Source organism: Dermochelys coriacea, chromosome 18 (assembly GCF_009764565.3).
Source record: "Dermochelys coriacea isolate rDerCor1 chromosome 18, rDerCor1.pri.v4, whole genome shotgun sequence".
Taxonomy (NCBI): Eukaryota; Metazoa; Chordata; order Testudines; family Dermochelyidae; genus Dermochelys; species Dermochelys coriacea.
This window is the reverse complement of record NC_050085.1, coordinates 12,359,229-12,376,303: the sequence shown is the minus strand read 5'-3', so window position 1 is coordinate 12,376,303 and position 17,075 is coordinate 12,359,229. Positions and strand designations below refer to the sequence as shown.

Sequence of the window (17,075 nt, the reverse complement as noted above, 5' to 3'; positions counted from 1 at the left end):
TGATCGAGTGACCAGAGAGATTGAAGTGTTCTCCAACTGGTTTTTGAATGTTATAATTCTTGACATCTGATTTGTGTCCATTCATTCTTTTACGTAGAGACTGTCCAGTTTGGCCAATGTACATGGCAGAGGGGCATTGCTGGCACATGATTGCATATATCACATTGGTAGATGCGCAGGTGAACGAGCCTCTGATAGTGTGGCTGATGTGATTAGGCCCTATGATGGTATCCCCTGAATAGATATGTGGACAGAGTTGGCAACGGGCTTTGTTGCAAGGATAGGTTCCTGGGTTAGTGGTTCTGTTGTGTGGTGTGTGGTTGCTGGCCACAGTTCCTGGCAAGGCCCACAGAAGAAACAGATTCTGAAAAAGCTGTAGTGCCCTGTGTGACAGTAGGTGGAAGACTACGGGTACCATTTTAGTGCCATCCGCACTAGCACTTACATTGTGCAGACTAAACTGGTGTTTAGTTCTGCTGAAGGCAAGCCTAATCAAACCAGCTATATTTAATAGGCATGTAAACCATTTGGAGCACTAGTGTGAACATTAAACATGTTGGGGGGGTCCAGTCATAGCACAGAAATTTTCTCTACTGTAGACAGAGCCCTAGAGGCCCTGGGTTCCCAGAGTATACCCCTCTTATAATGGCCGGGGAATATGGCCTGAGAAATTATTCATTCTACACAGCTGCCCTCCCTGCACTCTGGGCTGACTGATGCTTCCTCGAGGCAGAAGGTTAACCCTTTCCTTGCCAACTGCTGGACAGAGTCTATACACCTCATGACTGGTGGCAGCTATTTAGTTAATATTGGTAAATCTCTTTCAAATGCAAAGTATACAATTTAAATATGTTGGATACATTCACAAACCAAAAGACCAGTATGCCTTCAGTTCTGTCTTCGAGCTCCAAATTATTGCTAGGACTCCTTGATCCAAATTATACTCAGTCTGTCAAAGGTTCCAACTATTGCTGTGTTGGGGTGTAGGAAAGAAATTGAATGAACCTGATATGCTCCCCCAAAGAACTTCAGGCAGATCCAAACTGCATCCTTCTCTCTTTAGATGCTCTCTGTGGATCCTAGCATTTCAAGATTTCATTCCAGCTACCTGTTAACATCTTCTTCAAAGAACTGTTGTGATACTACTGATCACTTCTGTGAAGGGAATGTGAAAGCCTTTGAAAGTGATATAGCTACGCTTCACAGCATTAAGAGAAAAAACACCTCAGTTGTTTAATTATAAGTGATCTCAAACTTGTTTTAAACAAAGCAAGGCTTCTCTGACAGACCTTCCAGCAGAGCTGTATCCATTCCCAAGGTTTCTGCTCCCTTTGAAGAGGGTTGAGTCTGCAGCCATACAAGACAAACCCCCATTGAGGCTAGGGGGCAACTCAGGACATGTCACTCCATAAGGATATTCAGCCAGGGCAGCTTCTTTCTGACTAGGTGACCACAAGGAAGAAATAACTTCGAGGATGTAGTTTGCTCAGATGTATTAATCATTACATTTTTGAAACCCATGACTTCAGTGGGTTGCTGCAGTGGAGGATTCTTGCCATATTAAAGGTCAAACTTTGATCATTCAGGATAGTGTAAGGCGCAAAGCTACTGCTTTTAAATTGACTCGCTGCAGCTTTTCCTCCCATCACCAAACCCATGCACAAAATCCACCCTTATGAATCATTTGCAGCTAAATCACCCTATTTTGTACTCAAGACTGCCTGGTCGTTATAGGAATAAGGGTGAGGAACTGATGCATTTTTTTTTAGCAAACAGAATCCATATGCAGCTTAAATTAACAGCAAATACACACTTTAATAGCAGCACAATCCAGAAGCTCTAATTAAGGGTTAAATCCAAACAGTGGATTGTTGGGAAGTTAATTGCTCTTTGGTTTTTTCACGTCCCTGCATAAGTTGAGAAAAGGGGGGGCTGCTGTAATATAAAAATAATTGAGCTGGAAGTTTTGCTCCAGCCCAAAGGAAAAAAAACAAACTTTCAAGGCAGGGAAGTAGCTTGTTGCAGAGCTCTGTCAGGCAGTGTTCCACATGCATCCACCACTCTACCTGTTTCTTCTGCTGACTTCTGTCTCCTGAATGATGGGGGCTGCTGCACGTCCAATACAGGAAGGACACATATTGAAAAACAGCAAGGTAAGTTGAGAATGGATTAAAAACCCATTATATCTATAATGCTTGTTGTTCACTCTTCTTCTTTGTACTGTACCCAGGTGAACAAGAGTTTCTCATCTGGGGCCAGAGGGTACTCAAATGGCCAGGATCTAATAATAGGAGAATCTGAGGCATTGGTTTGTTTCAGTTCCCCCTTTTTCTGCTCTGTGCCTTCTATTTCCTCTTGTTTATCCCACTCCTTTCTTTAGTGGGGATCTGGTACTTCCTCAGAGTACCAAAAGGCTGACCTGCCTCAATGATTGCCTTGTTTGTACTAGGTTGTTTGTACATCATTTAGATGAGACTTTCAACATTGGGGTCCTGTCTGTGCTCCCCTGAAATTAAAGTCCTAGGGAAATTTAATAAGCATAATGGCTTGACCAGTTGTCCCTGACCAAAAATCTTCCCCACCCCCCCAACATACACATACACTCATATGTCAGTTAGCTGCTGTTTCCTCCACCCCAGAAATGGTCGCAACTCAATGGAGCTGCAGTTTGTTGAAGTGTGTTAGCACTTTTCATTATAAATTATCCTATCTTGCCGTAAGAGATTTGTCAGCCCCAGACAGGGAACGCTGGCTCTGAACTGAATACTCCAATAACATAATGGCCTAGTCACTTAGCTGCCTATGTGTGTCTACACTAAAAAAAGTGCCTTAATTTATAAAGATAATTGAATGCTTTTACTAGTTTCTAAAAAAATGTCATTAAGTTAGCCATTTAAAGAGTTTTCAGCTTTAAGTGTTTGATTTACTGTACTCTTTTGAAAAAGATCCAAGAACCAGTACATAAACTTGACCATTAAAAAAGGATTTTTCAATGAAATTATAGAATGAGCTACAGCATTGTAGTTTGGTAGTTATTAGCTGAAAGCTCTTGACATTTTTTTTTGGTGAGACTTTTAAAGGATGTTGAAGACAGTAACAGAATTTTTAAAAGGACACATTAAAAATAATGCTTCTATCTTTTATACCTGCTAAGGCAAATAACATTAAGACTACTATTAATTGAAATCTTAGAGGGGAAAAAGTCAGTTTACTGTGTATGCAGTTTCCATTTCTTTTATATAAGCAGCTTGTTTGCCTGCATCTCGTGCAATAGGGAAAAGAAAATAATTTTAAAACAAAAAGGAAGATGATTGTATGACCAAAGAAATTGGCAGGTGCAATATCTTTTAGTTCTTCTTAATAACTGACTAGATTTCCAGTTGGTGTTCCTTTAAGATGCCTAAGCTATCATTATATGGCCCTGGGAATAGCTCTACCTCTCCATATGAGGAGTGATTGTGTTGACTTAAAGATAATATTGTGATCAGCAACAGCTCTTTTCAAATGAGGAATTCAATGTTTTATGAACATTAAGTATCCCCCTAATGTCTCGCTGCTGGACTCAGAGCATGCAAAAAAAGTAATTGGGAAATCATGATTTTGCACACTGTTAGCTTGCCCCAGTGTTGCTGAAATACATTGATAGAAATAGTGGGCAACTGTTGCTGGGAGTACAGACATAGATGTTATGTGACCTTCTTCTCTGTGCCAGGATGTGCCTTTCAGCCACACTTTAGGCTTCCCTTTCTCACTTGGAGGAAGGGTTTCTCCCCCTAAGATTAATATATATATATATATATATATTTTTTTTTAAAAACACAAGTACTTGCAGGAATGGACAGATGTAAAGAGAAGCACCTTGCCCGCTTTGCTCTCTACACTGGTTGACTGGATATCCCAGATGGAGGACACATCCCTGATGGAGGAGGAGGTAGAGCTGGCCAACTGGCAAGAGAGGTCTGCTATTCAACAACCTGGAACATGGGAAAAGTCCCCCTGCAGGAACTTATTCTGAAAGACTTTCTCCTCCTGCTAACAAAATAGCTTCCTGAAGCTCTATTTTAGAGTGGCTTTACCAACAGCTGCCTCAATCAGGATGAATATTGTCAGTGACTGCTTCTCTGTGAACAAATACTATCACTTTGTAATAAGTGTGATTAGACTCCCTCTCCCCATCCTCATTCTCTAATAAAAATTGAATAGAAATGTATAGGCAGAAATAATTCTATAATTGAAATGGAGTGCAAATATAGAGACTGAGCATCTTGAAAAGTACCAAGTTGTTACTATTTGGGCTAGAGTTCAGATAAAAGGCTGAATGTCAACTGCCCAACAACTATTGGTCTGATCCTGCAGTTCTCATTTCCCCAAAATCCTCTAAGGGGAGGAGGGACTGCAGGAGCAGGTTTAATAAATAGTTACAATGGCATTATCTATAGTGGAGTTGCAAGGATCATGCTATTTTTTTTTTCAGAGTAGCAGCCGTGTTAGTCTGTATTCGCAAAAAGAAAAGGAGTACCTGTGGCACCTTAGAGACTAACAAATTTATTAGAGCATAAGCTTTCATGAGCTACAGCTCACTTCATCGGATGCATTTGGTGGCAAAAGCTATTTTTTTTATTCTTGCTCCTTAGGTTTTTCATACCTTTATCTGATACAACCTCCTACTTTATACTACACCACTGTAAAGCTTGCTCTGGGAAAGACTTTTCACTTCTCTTAGTTTAAATTTTTTTTTGGAAGACCTAGTTTGTGGTGTTTTTTCTAATATCTGCACCCTTATCTTTCTTTAATGCTGTTACAATTGCCAGTAGTTTGCTTTTTGTGTCAACGTAAACCTATACATGAGACATCTTTCATTACTGTTTAGTATAAATTAAGAGTAAGCTTCATAGATTCCATGGCAAGAAGGGAGTGTTGTGATCACCTAGTTTGATCTCCTCTATAACCCAGGCCATAGAATTTTCCCACATAATTCCTAGAGCGTATCTTTTAGAAAAAAAATCTAATCTTGATCTAAAAATTGTCAATGATGGAGAATCTACCATTTGGTAAATTGTTTCAATGATCAAGTATTCAATTTTAAAAAAATGTACACCTTATTTCTAGTCTGAATTTGTCTAGCTTCAGCTTCCACCCATTAGATCATTTTATACATTTCTCTTCTAGATTGCAGAGCTAATATTTGTTCCCCATGTAGATACTTAGACTAATTAAATCACCCCTTAACCTTCTTTAAGATAATTGAGCTCCTTGAGTCTATCACTTTAAGGCATGTTTTCTAATCCTTTCATCATTCTCATGGCTTGTCTCTGAACCCTCTCCAATTTATTAACATCTTTCTTGAACTATGGGCACCAGAATTGGGGCAGTATTCCAGTAGCATTCACGTCAGTGCCAAGTACAGTAGTGAAATAACCTCTCTATTCTTACCTGAGATTTCCCTGTTTATGCATCCCAGTTATCACATTAGCTCTTGTGACCACATCACCACATGGGGAGCTCATATTCATCTGATTATCCACCACAATCCCCACATCTTTTTCCTGTCACTGCTTCCCAGGATAGAGTCCCACATCATGGAAGTATGGTCTACATTGTTTGTTCCTAGGCATATACAGTTAGCCATATTACAGTGCATATTGTTTGCTTGTACCCAGTTTACCAAGAGATCCAGATCACTCTAAATCAGTGACCTGTCCTCTTTGTTATTTACCACTCACCCAGTTTTTGCAGCATCTACAAACTTTGAGTCATGATTTTATGTTTTTTTCCAGGTTACTGATAAAAATATTAAATAGTATAGGGCCAAAAATGGAGCCCTGTAGGACCCCACTACAAGCACATCCACTCTGATTCCCTGTTTACAATTACATTTGAGACCTATCTGCCAATTTAATCCATTAATGTTTACTATGTTAATTTTATAACATTCTAGTTTTTTTAAATCAAAATGTTGGGCAATGCCAATTCAAATGCCTTACAGAAGTTTAAATATATTACAGCAATACTAATTACCTTTATCAGCCAAACCTGAATCTCAAACTTAAGCAAGGCAAGCAGCTGGGAGTGTTTTAAATCCTAGATGAATACGAAAAGTAGGTCCAAAACATCTGGAAAATCTGAATAAGCTGCAGTTATTTTGTGTCTGTATCAGGTAAAGTGTTCTGTCCTAGATTAAACGTGAGTCTAATTGTTACCTTGTTTGTAGGAAGCAGCCATACCTGTTTTTTCAGAGTACTCTGGAAGTCATGCTGGGGTAGGTCTATAGTCAATAAATTAAGTTCTGTAAGATCAGATGTGTTTATATGGAGCTTTATAAATTTAAGGAGCTCTGCCCATAGCACTGCATAAAACAGTATCTAGGGCAGAAAGCAATTCAAGACCTCTATCTTCATTTTTTTTTTTTTTTTTTTTAAATCTAGAGTGGGGGAAAAACTAAATAGAACTCAATACTGCAGCCCTACTAAAAAAGCCCTGGTCTACACTAGGTGGGGATTGATCTAAGTTGTGAATAATGTAGCTGAAGTCGACGTATTTAGACCTCCTCACCACGGTGTCTTCACTATGGTGAGTCAACTCTGCCTGCGCTTCTCAGGGTGGCGAAGTACAGGAGTCGACCGGAGAGCGCTCGGAGGGTCAATTTATCGCATCTAGACTAGATGCGATAAATCGATCCCCACTGGATCGATCACTGCCCACTGATCCGGTAGGTAGTGTAGACATACCCAAATAGAGCAGTGTGGCCTCTGTTACTTAATAGCTAAAAGGACCTAGTGCAATCTGCAAGTAAGTTAGACAGCTCACTCCTAACAACAGATAGAGGATAGCACATTTCATACTTAAAATGGCACATACTAAATTTATAATATGGAAGATAACTATAAAGAGCAACTTCTGTTTCTCTTACATAAATGGGGGCCAACAGGATCTTCAATACTGGGTTGAACTTTTGCTTACTAAGTTTCAGCTTTGTGTGAAATGTACCCCTCAGAATATAAGGCTTTATAATGAAAAAGCTAGCAAGCCTTCAACTGTTCTTTGCCCAGTAGGAAAATCAGTAAACTGAAAAGCATGGTGCTGGCTAGTCTACTTCATTGCTGAATTTGTACTTAAGAGTAATTATCTTTACACAGGTTTCAGAGTAGCAGCCGTGTTAGTCTGTATTCGCAAAAAGAAAAAGGAATACTTGTGGCACCTTAGAGCCTAACAAATTTATTAGAGCATAAGCTTTCGTGAGCTACAGCTCACTTCATCGGATGCATTCCGAATGCATCCGATGAAGTGAGCTGTAGCTCACGAAAGCTTATGCTCTAATAAATTTGTTAGTATCTTTACACAGTTGAATAAGGCATGGTTTTGCCTGAGTAGCATGAACAACATTCAATACAGCTACTATGGCAGCCTACAACAGGAGAAAAACCATCTCCGTGGCAGGAAAATTGCTTACAATGTGAGAAGGTAGATAACTATTGTGATAAACTATTGTTTTCCCTGACCAACTCAGGGACACGTATTGTTCCATTGTAAAAGAAAGGGGCAGTTCAGGCCAAGAGTGAGCTTTCATTTCATAGAGACAAGGCAGCACTTCAGTAGGTTCTTGGCAATCAGGATCCCATGTTTAAGTCTAGGTAATACCTTTCAATTAGAAAGACACAAATGACATCCATAACTCACACCTATTCCTAATTAAGATTCAGCATGGTTTTATAAGAAATAAAAGTTAAACTTAGTTTTCCAAAAGACAGCAGATTTTTGCTTAAGTTACGTCACACACTAGAACTGGTTCAGGCTTATGTTCATTATAACTACAGTAACCATTGTAGTTATGGCACATTCATTAAAAGCTAGATTGCAACATCTGTACACAAGGGGCATTTCTGAACGTTCAGCTTTGCTATACATTAAGTAATTTATCTACTCCACTGCTTAACCTAATGTTAGATTAATGGGTTTTGCAATGTTGGAAATACTGAATAATTGTGTATATTAAATATTCACCACCTCTTTTAAATGCTTCAGCATTTTTATCTTTTACTCTCCTAGGACAGAACTATCAATAGAGAATGTATGTGCTAATGCACAGTTACCAACATTAATGTGGGTCAAGGCCAAATGGCACCTTTGGGAAGGCTAATTGCCACAAACTCTACAATTAGAAGCAAAAATTCTGAGACAACAAGCCCCCTTGGTGCTTGGGTGATATCAGGGTGTTTCCAATAATTAGACAGTCATGTTCTTGAAGATATATAGCAAGCCTGGCAGTGTGTGAGAGCATCACAATAAACAGCTTAATAGTCTAATAAGCTTTTAATATTAAAATTCTCCATTAAAAAAGTGTTTCAAATTATTTAAAAAACAAATAGGCCAGTCAATAAGAACAGTGTCATTATGTTGTATAGGAACATAGACAGGCCAAAAATGAAGTTTGCTCCCTGAAGCCCTTTAAAAACCAAGCATTTTAATTTTCGGCATGCTTGACAAATATCAGTTCTCACTCTCCTCCCGCAGGGCGAGTTAGTAGCATGTGGAAATAATGGCACAAAGGTTAAAATATGATTTGATCGGTTACATAGCAAGAGATGATCAGAACCAGGATTTGAACCTCAAGTCCCTGGATCCCAGACTGGTTCTCAGTCAATGCCAGATAAAGCGGTAGCTGGAAAAAGTCTGCACACTGGCAGTCTGACTACAACAAATTGTAATAAACCTCACCAGGAACAGGCACTGAGAACACTGCATTTCTCACTATTGCACTCTGTTTAGAACATAATCTGAAGAGAACGTGCTTGGTCTGCACTCTCTTGTGCAGCCTCAGAATTTGGTATGAAAACCCTCCTGCTTACTCAGCAGTGTTTAAAGTGCCCTCTAACTTGGGCCTTGTCTATTCTTGAAAGGAGTTGCCAGTATATAGGTAGAGGAAACCCACAGATACCCCAAGTGGAGACGCAGCTTATACTAGCAAAAGTTCTCTTGCTTAAACCAGTTCCCTGAATGGAGTAAACTATACCTGTAAAATAATTCTTTTGCTAGTAGAAATACACCTATACTAGCCCTTTGATTGCACAACTATGTTGGTTAGGGGTGTGATTTTCCCTCCTCCTACCTGACATAGGTATGCTAGTAAAACTTAAAGAGTACACCAAGGCTTAGCCTCACAATACCCCACTGAGTAAGTAACTCCCCGCATCTGAAAGACGGGAGGGAAGAGACAAGTGAGATGCCTGAGGCCTCAGACAGTTAGTCAGGATAAGAACTCAAGTGCACCTGGCTCCCAGTCCTGCATTCAAAACATAACTCTCTAATGCAGCATTTAGCAGGACACTGGTTGTGTTTACAGAAAATTTGACAAGTACCACTACTCTGAAAAAAATAAAGCCTTTAGTTACATGAGATCCTAGACTCTCACTAGAGGGATTAAACCTGTCTGTTAACAACAGAGGCAGAGACAAGCCCAGTTTTTAGTTCCCTAGAGGCAGGACATAGGATGACCAGAAAACTATGGAACTTGGGAAATTTAACATGCCATTTGCTTGTGTTGGCTCTAATACACAAGAGACCTATGTTTCCTTGACATTTAAAGCATTGTCAGCAGCAGTGCTGCAAAGTCTCTTACTTCTTGCGTTTTGAACTCAACCAGTCTCCCCAGGGCAGCTTTTTCTTGCCCTTTGATATACTCCTCAGGGAGTGTAGAGCCTGCACTTGCTGTAAGCGCCTGGAGAGCTCCTGATCACAGGCCTGTTGGAGAGCTTCAGTCTTCTGCTTATCCCAGCTCAGTGCCAGAGCCAAGGCTTCTGTGTCTCCCTTGAAAACCAGCTGTGAAATAAAAAGTTGGACACACTGACTCAGTGCCCCACACCTTGTCTTTTACAACAGCAAGAATTTCCTGTAGTGGTACACTCCTCCTGAACTGAACCCTTCACCCCCCCCCCCAAGTAAAAATAGGTGCATCCATGAGAGAACTGCTGAAACACTAGCAATGATTTGGTATATTTAATTAAGACCAAAAACTCACTGGGGTCTAACACATTTATCCTTGAGCTTCACAATTCCCTGACTTAAAGTTTCTACCTTTCAAGCCTAATTTGTTTTTAATTCTACTTGGCTTCTGGAAGTTAGGAGCTGGAAAGGTCCAGCAGGTGCCTGAATGACTTAACTCCAGCCAAACAAAATCAATACATTTTCACTCCCTTTGTCAACAGTAGAAAGAAACAAACAAGGAAGTCACAGGTCCTTGCAACCAAGATGAAAACTCTTCAGGATGAGAGACAATTCTAGAAACCTTCACCTTTCCAAGATAAGGGTTTATTTACATTGTTTTTCTGTTTTACCGGGACCTTTATGCTGGCCTGGTAATATGAAAAAAAAAACAACCAACCCCTGCTAAACGCAGATTTGCATTCAAAGAGCTAGCTTGCAAAATATTCCTAGTTTGAACTCTGGGTGACCATTTCCTATGACCAGTTGACAAAGCTCACAAGAAGTTCCCACAATGGGTTCCTTTTGGGGAGAAGGGAATTTGAGTAATTGTACTGCTTGGGAAAAAGACAGGATACCACAGGGGAGCTCCAGGCATGGAGGAAGCATATGCTGTGGCAAGGTTCCACAATGCTGGGATTTTGAACCAAAGATCATCATACTGTACAGGGGTTTAATAAAGTGAAGAGAGAAGACCAAATCTCATTTCCTTTGTGCCTTAAACTAGGGTTTCCAGAGGTGAAAGGACAGTTTTTCCCACATCCCCTCTCTGCACAGGGAGATGCCAGTCAGCCTGCCTAGAACAGGGTGAAGACCAAAGTTACCAACCTCTAGATCCTGACTGTCTAAGCTGAGTTCTGGGGCAGGTTTTTCTTTCAGTGCAGCAAGGATCTCGCCACTGAGTGATCTTTTGGCGGAGGCACCTGCACTGCTATCAGTGTTGACTACATTCATCTCCTCCCTGGGTGCAGCGTCAGGTTCTGAAAAGTAGCAGGGAGACAGAGTTTAACAGTAGCCAGCAGCATGAACACAAGTGGAGGGCTGGGAATGCAGTTTGATCAGTTTGCACCAACTACTGCAGTGTCACCACAAGCTCCTTGACAGCAGCAATGACTCATGCAGCTCTCTCATTTCCCCTCCCCTTTAATCCCTTTCAGATGTCCCTGGAAAGTTGCTCATGCTCCTTACCTGATGCCTTGGTTAAGATGCTGCCTTCATTCTTTAAGGCCTTCATGTAGAGTTCCAGAAGCTGTTTGGATTGGCGTTCTTCCTCTCGTCTGTCCAGCGCCTGCTGCAGGGTATCCTGTAACATCTGGGTTTTTGGTTGATTCTGGGAAAGCTCCTGGGCCAAGTCTGAACATGGTACATCAATGAGAACCTAAACGAAACAGTGGAGTCCTGCTACATGGAACGATTTAGGTAAGCCTCATTTTAATTGTTCTATCGGACTGACTACAACAGAGCTATAAAGATGGCATGCCTCCCAAGTCACGCGTACGGAGAAACAAAGTCTCAACTTTGCAAGGATACAGCAAATTTTATTAGGCATTTCCAAGTCAAGTCAGCAAGGTTATAAGCCGTTCTAACTGGCATTCCCATAAGCCAAAGTTCTTTACCTACAGTCAAATGTCCCTCAGAAAGGTGTGAAATTATCGCCTACTTTTGAAACAACACAGAGAAATTCTAACAATTTTACAGCGAAAGCCCCACTGATCAGTTTGAGTGAGACATGCCAACACCAACAGGGATTGGCTTTTGGAAAGTAACCTTTGATCCAGACTGCTGAATGAGTATTACAAGTAGCAATCATTAAGACCAAATCCTGTTATGCACAGATGTTAAGGGGCGGGAAGTGTTCTGGCATGCAGCTGATCGTTTACTTAGAACCAATACTCAAGTCTTTGAAACCCCTCCATAGACCAAAGTGCAAGACAAACAAAAAGGACAGGTGTGGTTGGAGGCCAGAATACAAACCCTATGGGAAGGAACTAAGAGCTTAGTGAGGAATGAAAACACACATGGGATGAGAGATGAATTAGTCTAATGTCTGAGAACCAAAAAACTGTAGGGATATAGCATCAATATGGGAGAGAAGGTAGAAAAGATGAGTCAGCGTGGAGAGGAGGGATGCTGGATCAAGTGAGCGAGGAAGTGGAGAACAGATGGTGTATTGTGTGTGTAAAAGAATGATTTACACAGTGTCATTTTCAAAAGCCTATTCATTCCATTGGGAGAACATTTCCCCAAGAGCAGAACTTGACTTGGCTCTGGTGCAGGAGTGAACAGTATGCATTTTCCTTTCCTAAGATTTCACCCTCTCCCTTCTAATAAGGAAACTGAAGGAAGGAGAGAAGTTTGACATATGGGTTCTCACTATACCTGGAGGTCTTCCTCAGACATCAAAATGATGCTGGACAGGTCATCCTTTAGCTGTCTTGCCAGATGCTTCCACTTCTCTTCACCACTATCCACTTCATCTATGGACTCCCTTGAGGGCCAGGCTGTGTCCCCATCTGACACATGAGAAATGACCACAGTTATAAGAGTGGAAAAAACTCATGGTTGCAAAGATCTCAACAACAAAATCCAAAAAGCCCTTACTGAGAGGGTGTATGAACAAAGCTGCTGAACAGGAGGAGATAGATGTGGTAAATTAAACAGCTTCTAAGCTTTGTGCTAGAGGGGGTTTTCTTACTTCAGAGTTGGAATCACAGCTATGAAATCTACACTAGAATTAGAGCGTGTTCAAAACGTTGCTTCCAGGAAATAATAATTAGCCTTTTGGACTCAGACTCTTGCACTGACCGGTCTATGTGACTGATTAGAGGGAGAATGGGGTGTTTAACATTTAAAGCATTTTTTAAAAAGTCTCTTTTCATGGTGTCTATGTCGAGACTTCCTGTGAAGAAAGAATTGTCCCTCACACCTCTTCTCAATCTTGGCTGCTATTCTTCCCACCCCTTAATTATCATCATCATCAGCCCTTTCCTCAGTTTTCAGCACAAGCGAGTTTCTGTAAGTGAATAGGAGGGCAAAGGACCAATATCACCATATCCGTAACACTTGCTCCGCTCAAGCCCGAGGAGAGTGCAGAGGTGGTAACATAAACTAGGCCTCCAGCAGAGTCATAGTCCATCTTCAGTGGAGGTCTTAGTGTCTGGAAAGTTAAGACATAAGTGTGGCAGGCTCAATGGGACCCCAGTCCCAGGTGGCACCCTGAAGCAGGGGAACCCCATCACAATACGTTCCCCTCCAGCCTTGTACCTGTGCAGCTGCTGGTCCACTTTTCATTCCTGGCCAGTGCCACAAACTTGGTGTTGGGCGGTAAACACAGGAAGTAATCTTCATCATCCACAATGGTGCCATCCTCTGCCAGAACTAAGGTGATGGGCTCCCAGGCTTTGTCAATGGCCAGAATGTCACAGGCTGCAGAAGATAAAGTGCTTTCATGAGGCATAAGGAAGTTTGGCAAGGCAAACACACTGTCCTTTATGCACATGCCAGACACAAATTTCCCTTGGGGCTACCACTAGGATAAGTCAGTGATTGGCCCCTGTCAACATGCAGATTCTGTACATCAACACTTCTCTGGTTTATGTTTACTAAATTTGTCTCCATCAATCCATGCTGTTCCCAATACAAGCTCAAAAAATGCTCCTTTCCTGGGAGTTCATCCTCCTTTACAAGGCCAAGTGTGGCTGAGTAGCCTAGAAACTACATTTTCACTTGCACATTTTCCAAATCTCCCTGTCTTGACACCAGGAGAGGTCCTCAATTTTAATCCTCTATCCTGCTGGTCTACAACATAAAAGGTGGTAAGGTCAGACAGACAGATTCATGAAATGTTGCTGGATAGGTCAAGGAGAAACAGGTGGGTGTCGAGATGTTGGGCTGGGAGCTCCCCCAACCAGACCAGATAACACAAATAAATAAGAATGCCAGCTGCACTAGGTATCAACGCTTGTTCAGCAACACACATTGATCGTTTGTCTACAGTTTTAAGTGATTGTTGTGCCTATCAACACCTGGGCAGTTGAGGGGAACCCACAGGGGCAAGGAGACTTAAGAGATCAGAATACTCTCTTAGCCATTTATATTTGCATATGCAAGACAAACCTACACATATACTTATTTTAAAGAAGAGCACAAGACAAGTACACACAGCCCGTATTCTCTGAAGGGAATAGTATGGATTTAGCCAAAAGAATTTTTGTCTCTAATGGAGCTTAAAAATCTTTAATGCAATTACCAGGCTTAACCTTTAACATGACATGAGCTGTACCTGAGAAGCATCTACAGTGATGTATGTGGGACTGGATAGCTCAGTGCCTCTGGGCATGTGGGAGATTTAACTCTGCCAACCTCCTAGAACCTAAAGAAACCAACAGTGGGGCTCTACACACACACACGCCACTCATAAGCCAGGCAGCTATTAATGCCAAGGATCACATTTCATGGGCAAAGTCTGGATTCAACAGTATTTAAAATTCATAATCTTAAAGCCATGCGTTGAATGGATAGCTGGCCAAGGAAAGTTCCCAAGTGCAGCCCTTCACACGTGTAGTACATGATGCCAAGATGCTGATGCCCAGCACCACTTGTGGAAAGACTCCCAGCAGGAAGCAGAATGGGCCAGCGTGGCACCGTGCCAATTTCAGTACTGAAATAAAACAGTTTCCCAGCAGCCTAGCCACGGTCCACAAAGGGAATCTCTGCCTCAGTGGTACATCAACTCATCTAGATATTGGCTTTGTTTTACAACAGGCCACACAAAAAGTACAAGCAAAGTCAGTACAAACTAAAATTTCACGTAGACAATGACTTGTTTATACCAGTCTATATACTATACACGGAAATGTAAGTACAATATTTATATTCCTATTGATTTATAATTATATGGTAAAAAAATGAGAATGTGAGCAAATTTTCAGTAATGTTTTGTGACACTTGCATTTTTATGTCTGATTTTGTAAGCAAGTAGTTTTTACGTGAGATGAAACTTGAGGGTACGCGAGACAAACCAGACTCCCAAAAAAGGGTACAGCAATCTGGAAAGGTTGAGAGCCACTGCTCTATCTAAGCCCAGCACCCTCCCAGTCACACAGCACCTCCCTCACACCCTGTTGCCTATGCTCGATTCTGCCCCACAAAGCCAATGTGGGGTTGCCCAGCTGTGAAAAGAGGGGGGCCACCACACCAGGAAAGGCTCGCTGGAGTAATGCAGGCAACACAGTATGATAGGGGACGGGGACTGCAACAAACCCCCATCCTTCCTCCCGGACTCGCCCCCATTTACTGTTTCCCTGCCCCCCCCCCCAGCTCCCTCTCTCCCAGGCTGCCCCTCCCCCCACCTACAGGATCCCTCCCCCATCACCTGGATCCCTGCCCCTCACCCTTGCTCCGCAGCTCCCGCAGGCAGGAGGCCGCCACCCCGTGGTGCTCCCGCTGGCTCTTCCGCTGGATCAGACACTGCCTCCGCGGAGAGACTCCCTCCCCGCTTCCGGGAGTCTCTCCCGCCATCGCCTCCTCCTAGCCCCGGGGCTGAGGAGCAACGGGCAGCTAAGCCACCTACCTCAGCCCAAAGACAAGCCCCAGCCCGGTGCATGCCGGACCTTAGAGTCCCGCTCCCAGAGCGCGGCTCTTCCAGAGACCCAACCCCGGTGCACGCCGGGACACGTAGTTCGTTCTACATATCAGCCTCGCGGCCACGCCCCCTGCCTAAAGCTGCCTCCCTCTCTCTCTCCCCCTGCATGCTGGGAGATGTAGTCCTTTCCACCAGACCAGCCTCTAACTCCCATCAGGCCGCGTTAAAAAGGCAGGAGCACATATTAGGGTTTTTTTTGGCTTGCTGGCAATAGTTCCAGGGTAATTTTCAGTTTTAAAGGTTAAAGAAGAGAGGGCCTAAAACTGAACTACAGAGGGGAAAGTCTGCAGCATAGGATGTTGCCAATAAAACACATGCAAAGAGCTGTAGCTCACGGAAGCTTATGCTCAAATAAATTTGTTAGTCTCTAAGGTGCCACAAGTACTCCTTTTCTTTTACGCAACACAATATAATATATAAATGCAGTATTGCCAACACACAATAGTTAAAAATCACGAGTCATCCCTTAAAAATCATGCGATTGATTTTAAAATGTAGAGATTAAATTTGGGATTTTTATTTTTTGCTTTCTGGTTTCTGAACCTATAGGGTATGCTCAATCACATTTTCAATCTTTTCTCCACAACCATAAAAGCTTTTTTAAACCAAAGCTGATATTCTCTTGTAATCACTTTACTCCAGGAGCTCAGGCAAAAAAATTGTGAGAACTGGAAACAGTGTAAATATATACAAAATAGTGTGGTACCATTAAAAGGAGTGTTAAATTACTACATAGTTAAATGCATATACATATTCATATGCATTTAATAAACACAGCTATAAATATGTTTACCAACTGTGAAATATAACATATATAAAAATAAAATATATGTACAGCTCTGAGTTTGCTTCTGTGAACATATGAGTGCATCAGTATAGCCCCAATCCAGTGAAGGAGCTCCATGCACGTAGGACCAGGTCCTAACTTTCCTCATGTGAGTAGTCCCATTGAAGTCAATAATATAGTAACTCATTTACATAAATGTTTGCAGGAACTGACCCATTATTTGTTCTGTTTAGCACCTATCACACTTTTGGGAGCTATCAAAATAACATAATAATGAAAAATAATTGTGTGTGTAAACCAAAACAATGAAATAATAGGCAATACGACACCACTGAAATCAATAAGAGTTTTGTCACTGATTTAAGCAGAAGTGGACTTTTAAATCCCTTTTATCAAGTCTAATTTAAGGTGTGATCTTGTAGGATCACTCACATTGGCAAGCTTATTGTTTTTGCTCATTAAAACAGTCTCATTGAGGTTAACTAATTAGACTAAGGAGGATTTGTTGCTGTACAATTTCCACTTATTATTATTAATATTGATAGCTATGACAATAAATGGGCTTTAAATCCTGCATGCTAATCCATGCAGATGAGGCCTCAGTCATTTTATGTTATTTTAAATACATTCAGAGTAGCAGCCGTGTTAGTCTGTATTCGCAAAAAG

At 41.6% G+C, this 17,075-nt stretch overlaps 1 protein-coding gene and 1 long non-coding RNA gene across 4 annotated transcripts; one reads left to right on the top strand and one right to left on the bottom strand.

Moving 5' to 3' along the window:
* Window positions 1-1,795: 1,795 nt before the first annotated feature.
* Window positions 1,796-15,646, bottom strand: DFFA (DNA fragmentation factor subunit alpha). 3 transcript variants are annotated; one of them, XM_038376616.2, is made up of 7 exons: window positions 15,372-15,588; window positions 13,243-13,404; window positions 12,358-12,491; window positions 11,167-11,356; window positions 10,807-10,958; window positions 9,617-9,816; window positions 1,796-2,109 (listed from the first exon to the last, which is right to left on the bottom strand). In XM_038376616.2, the coding sequence occupies exons 1-7, from the start codon at window positions 15,496-15,498 to the stop codon at window positions 1,851-1,853; spliced, it is 1,224 nt and encodes a 407-aa protein (XP_038232544.1). In that variant the 5' UTR covers window positions 15,499-15,588; the 3' UTR covers window positions 1,796-1,850. The 3 variants fall into 3 exon arrangements, with proteins under 3 accessions (XP_038232544.1, XP_038232545.1, XP_043355909.1); XM_038376617.2 differs by having other exon boundaries at window positions 1,925-2,135; window positions 15,372-15,587; XM_043499974.1 differs by lacking the exon at window positions 1,796-2,109 and having other exon boundaries at window positions 7,544-9,816; window positions 15,372-15,646.
* On the top strand, window positions 6,897-8,401 carry LOC122457060. The gene is made up of 2 exons (XR_006276345.1): window positions 6,897-7,136; window positions 7,343-8,401. It is a non-coding gene; the product is annotated as an uncharacterized LOC122457060 (long non-coding RNA).
* Window positions 15,647-17,075: the final 1,429 nt, after the last annotated feature.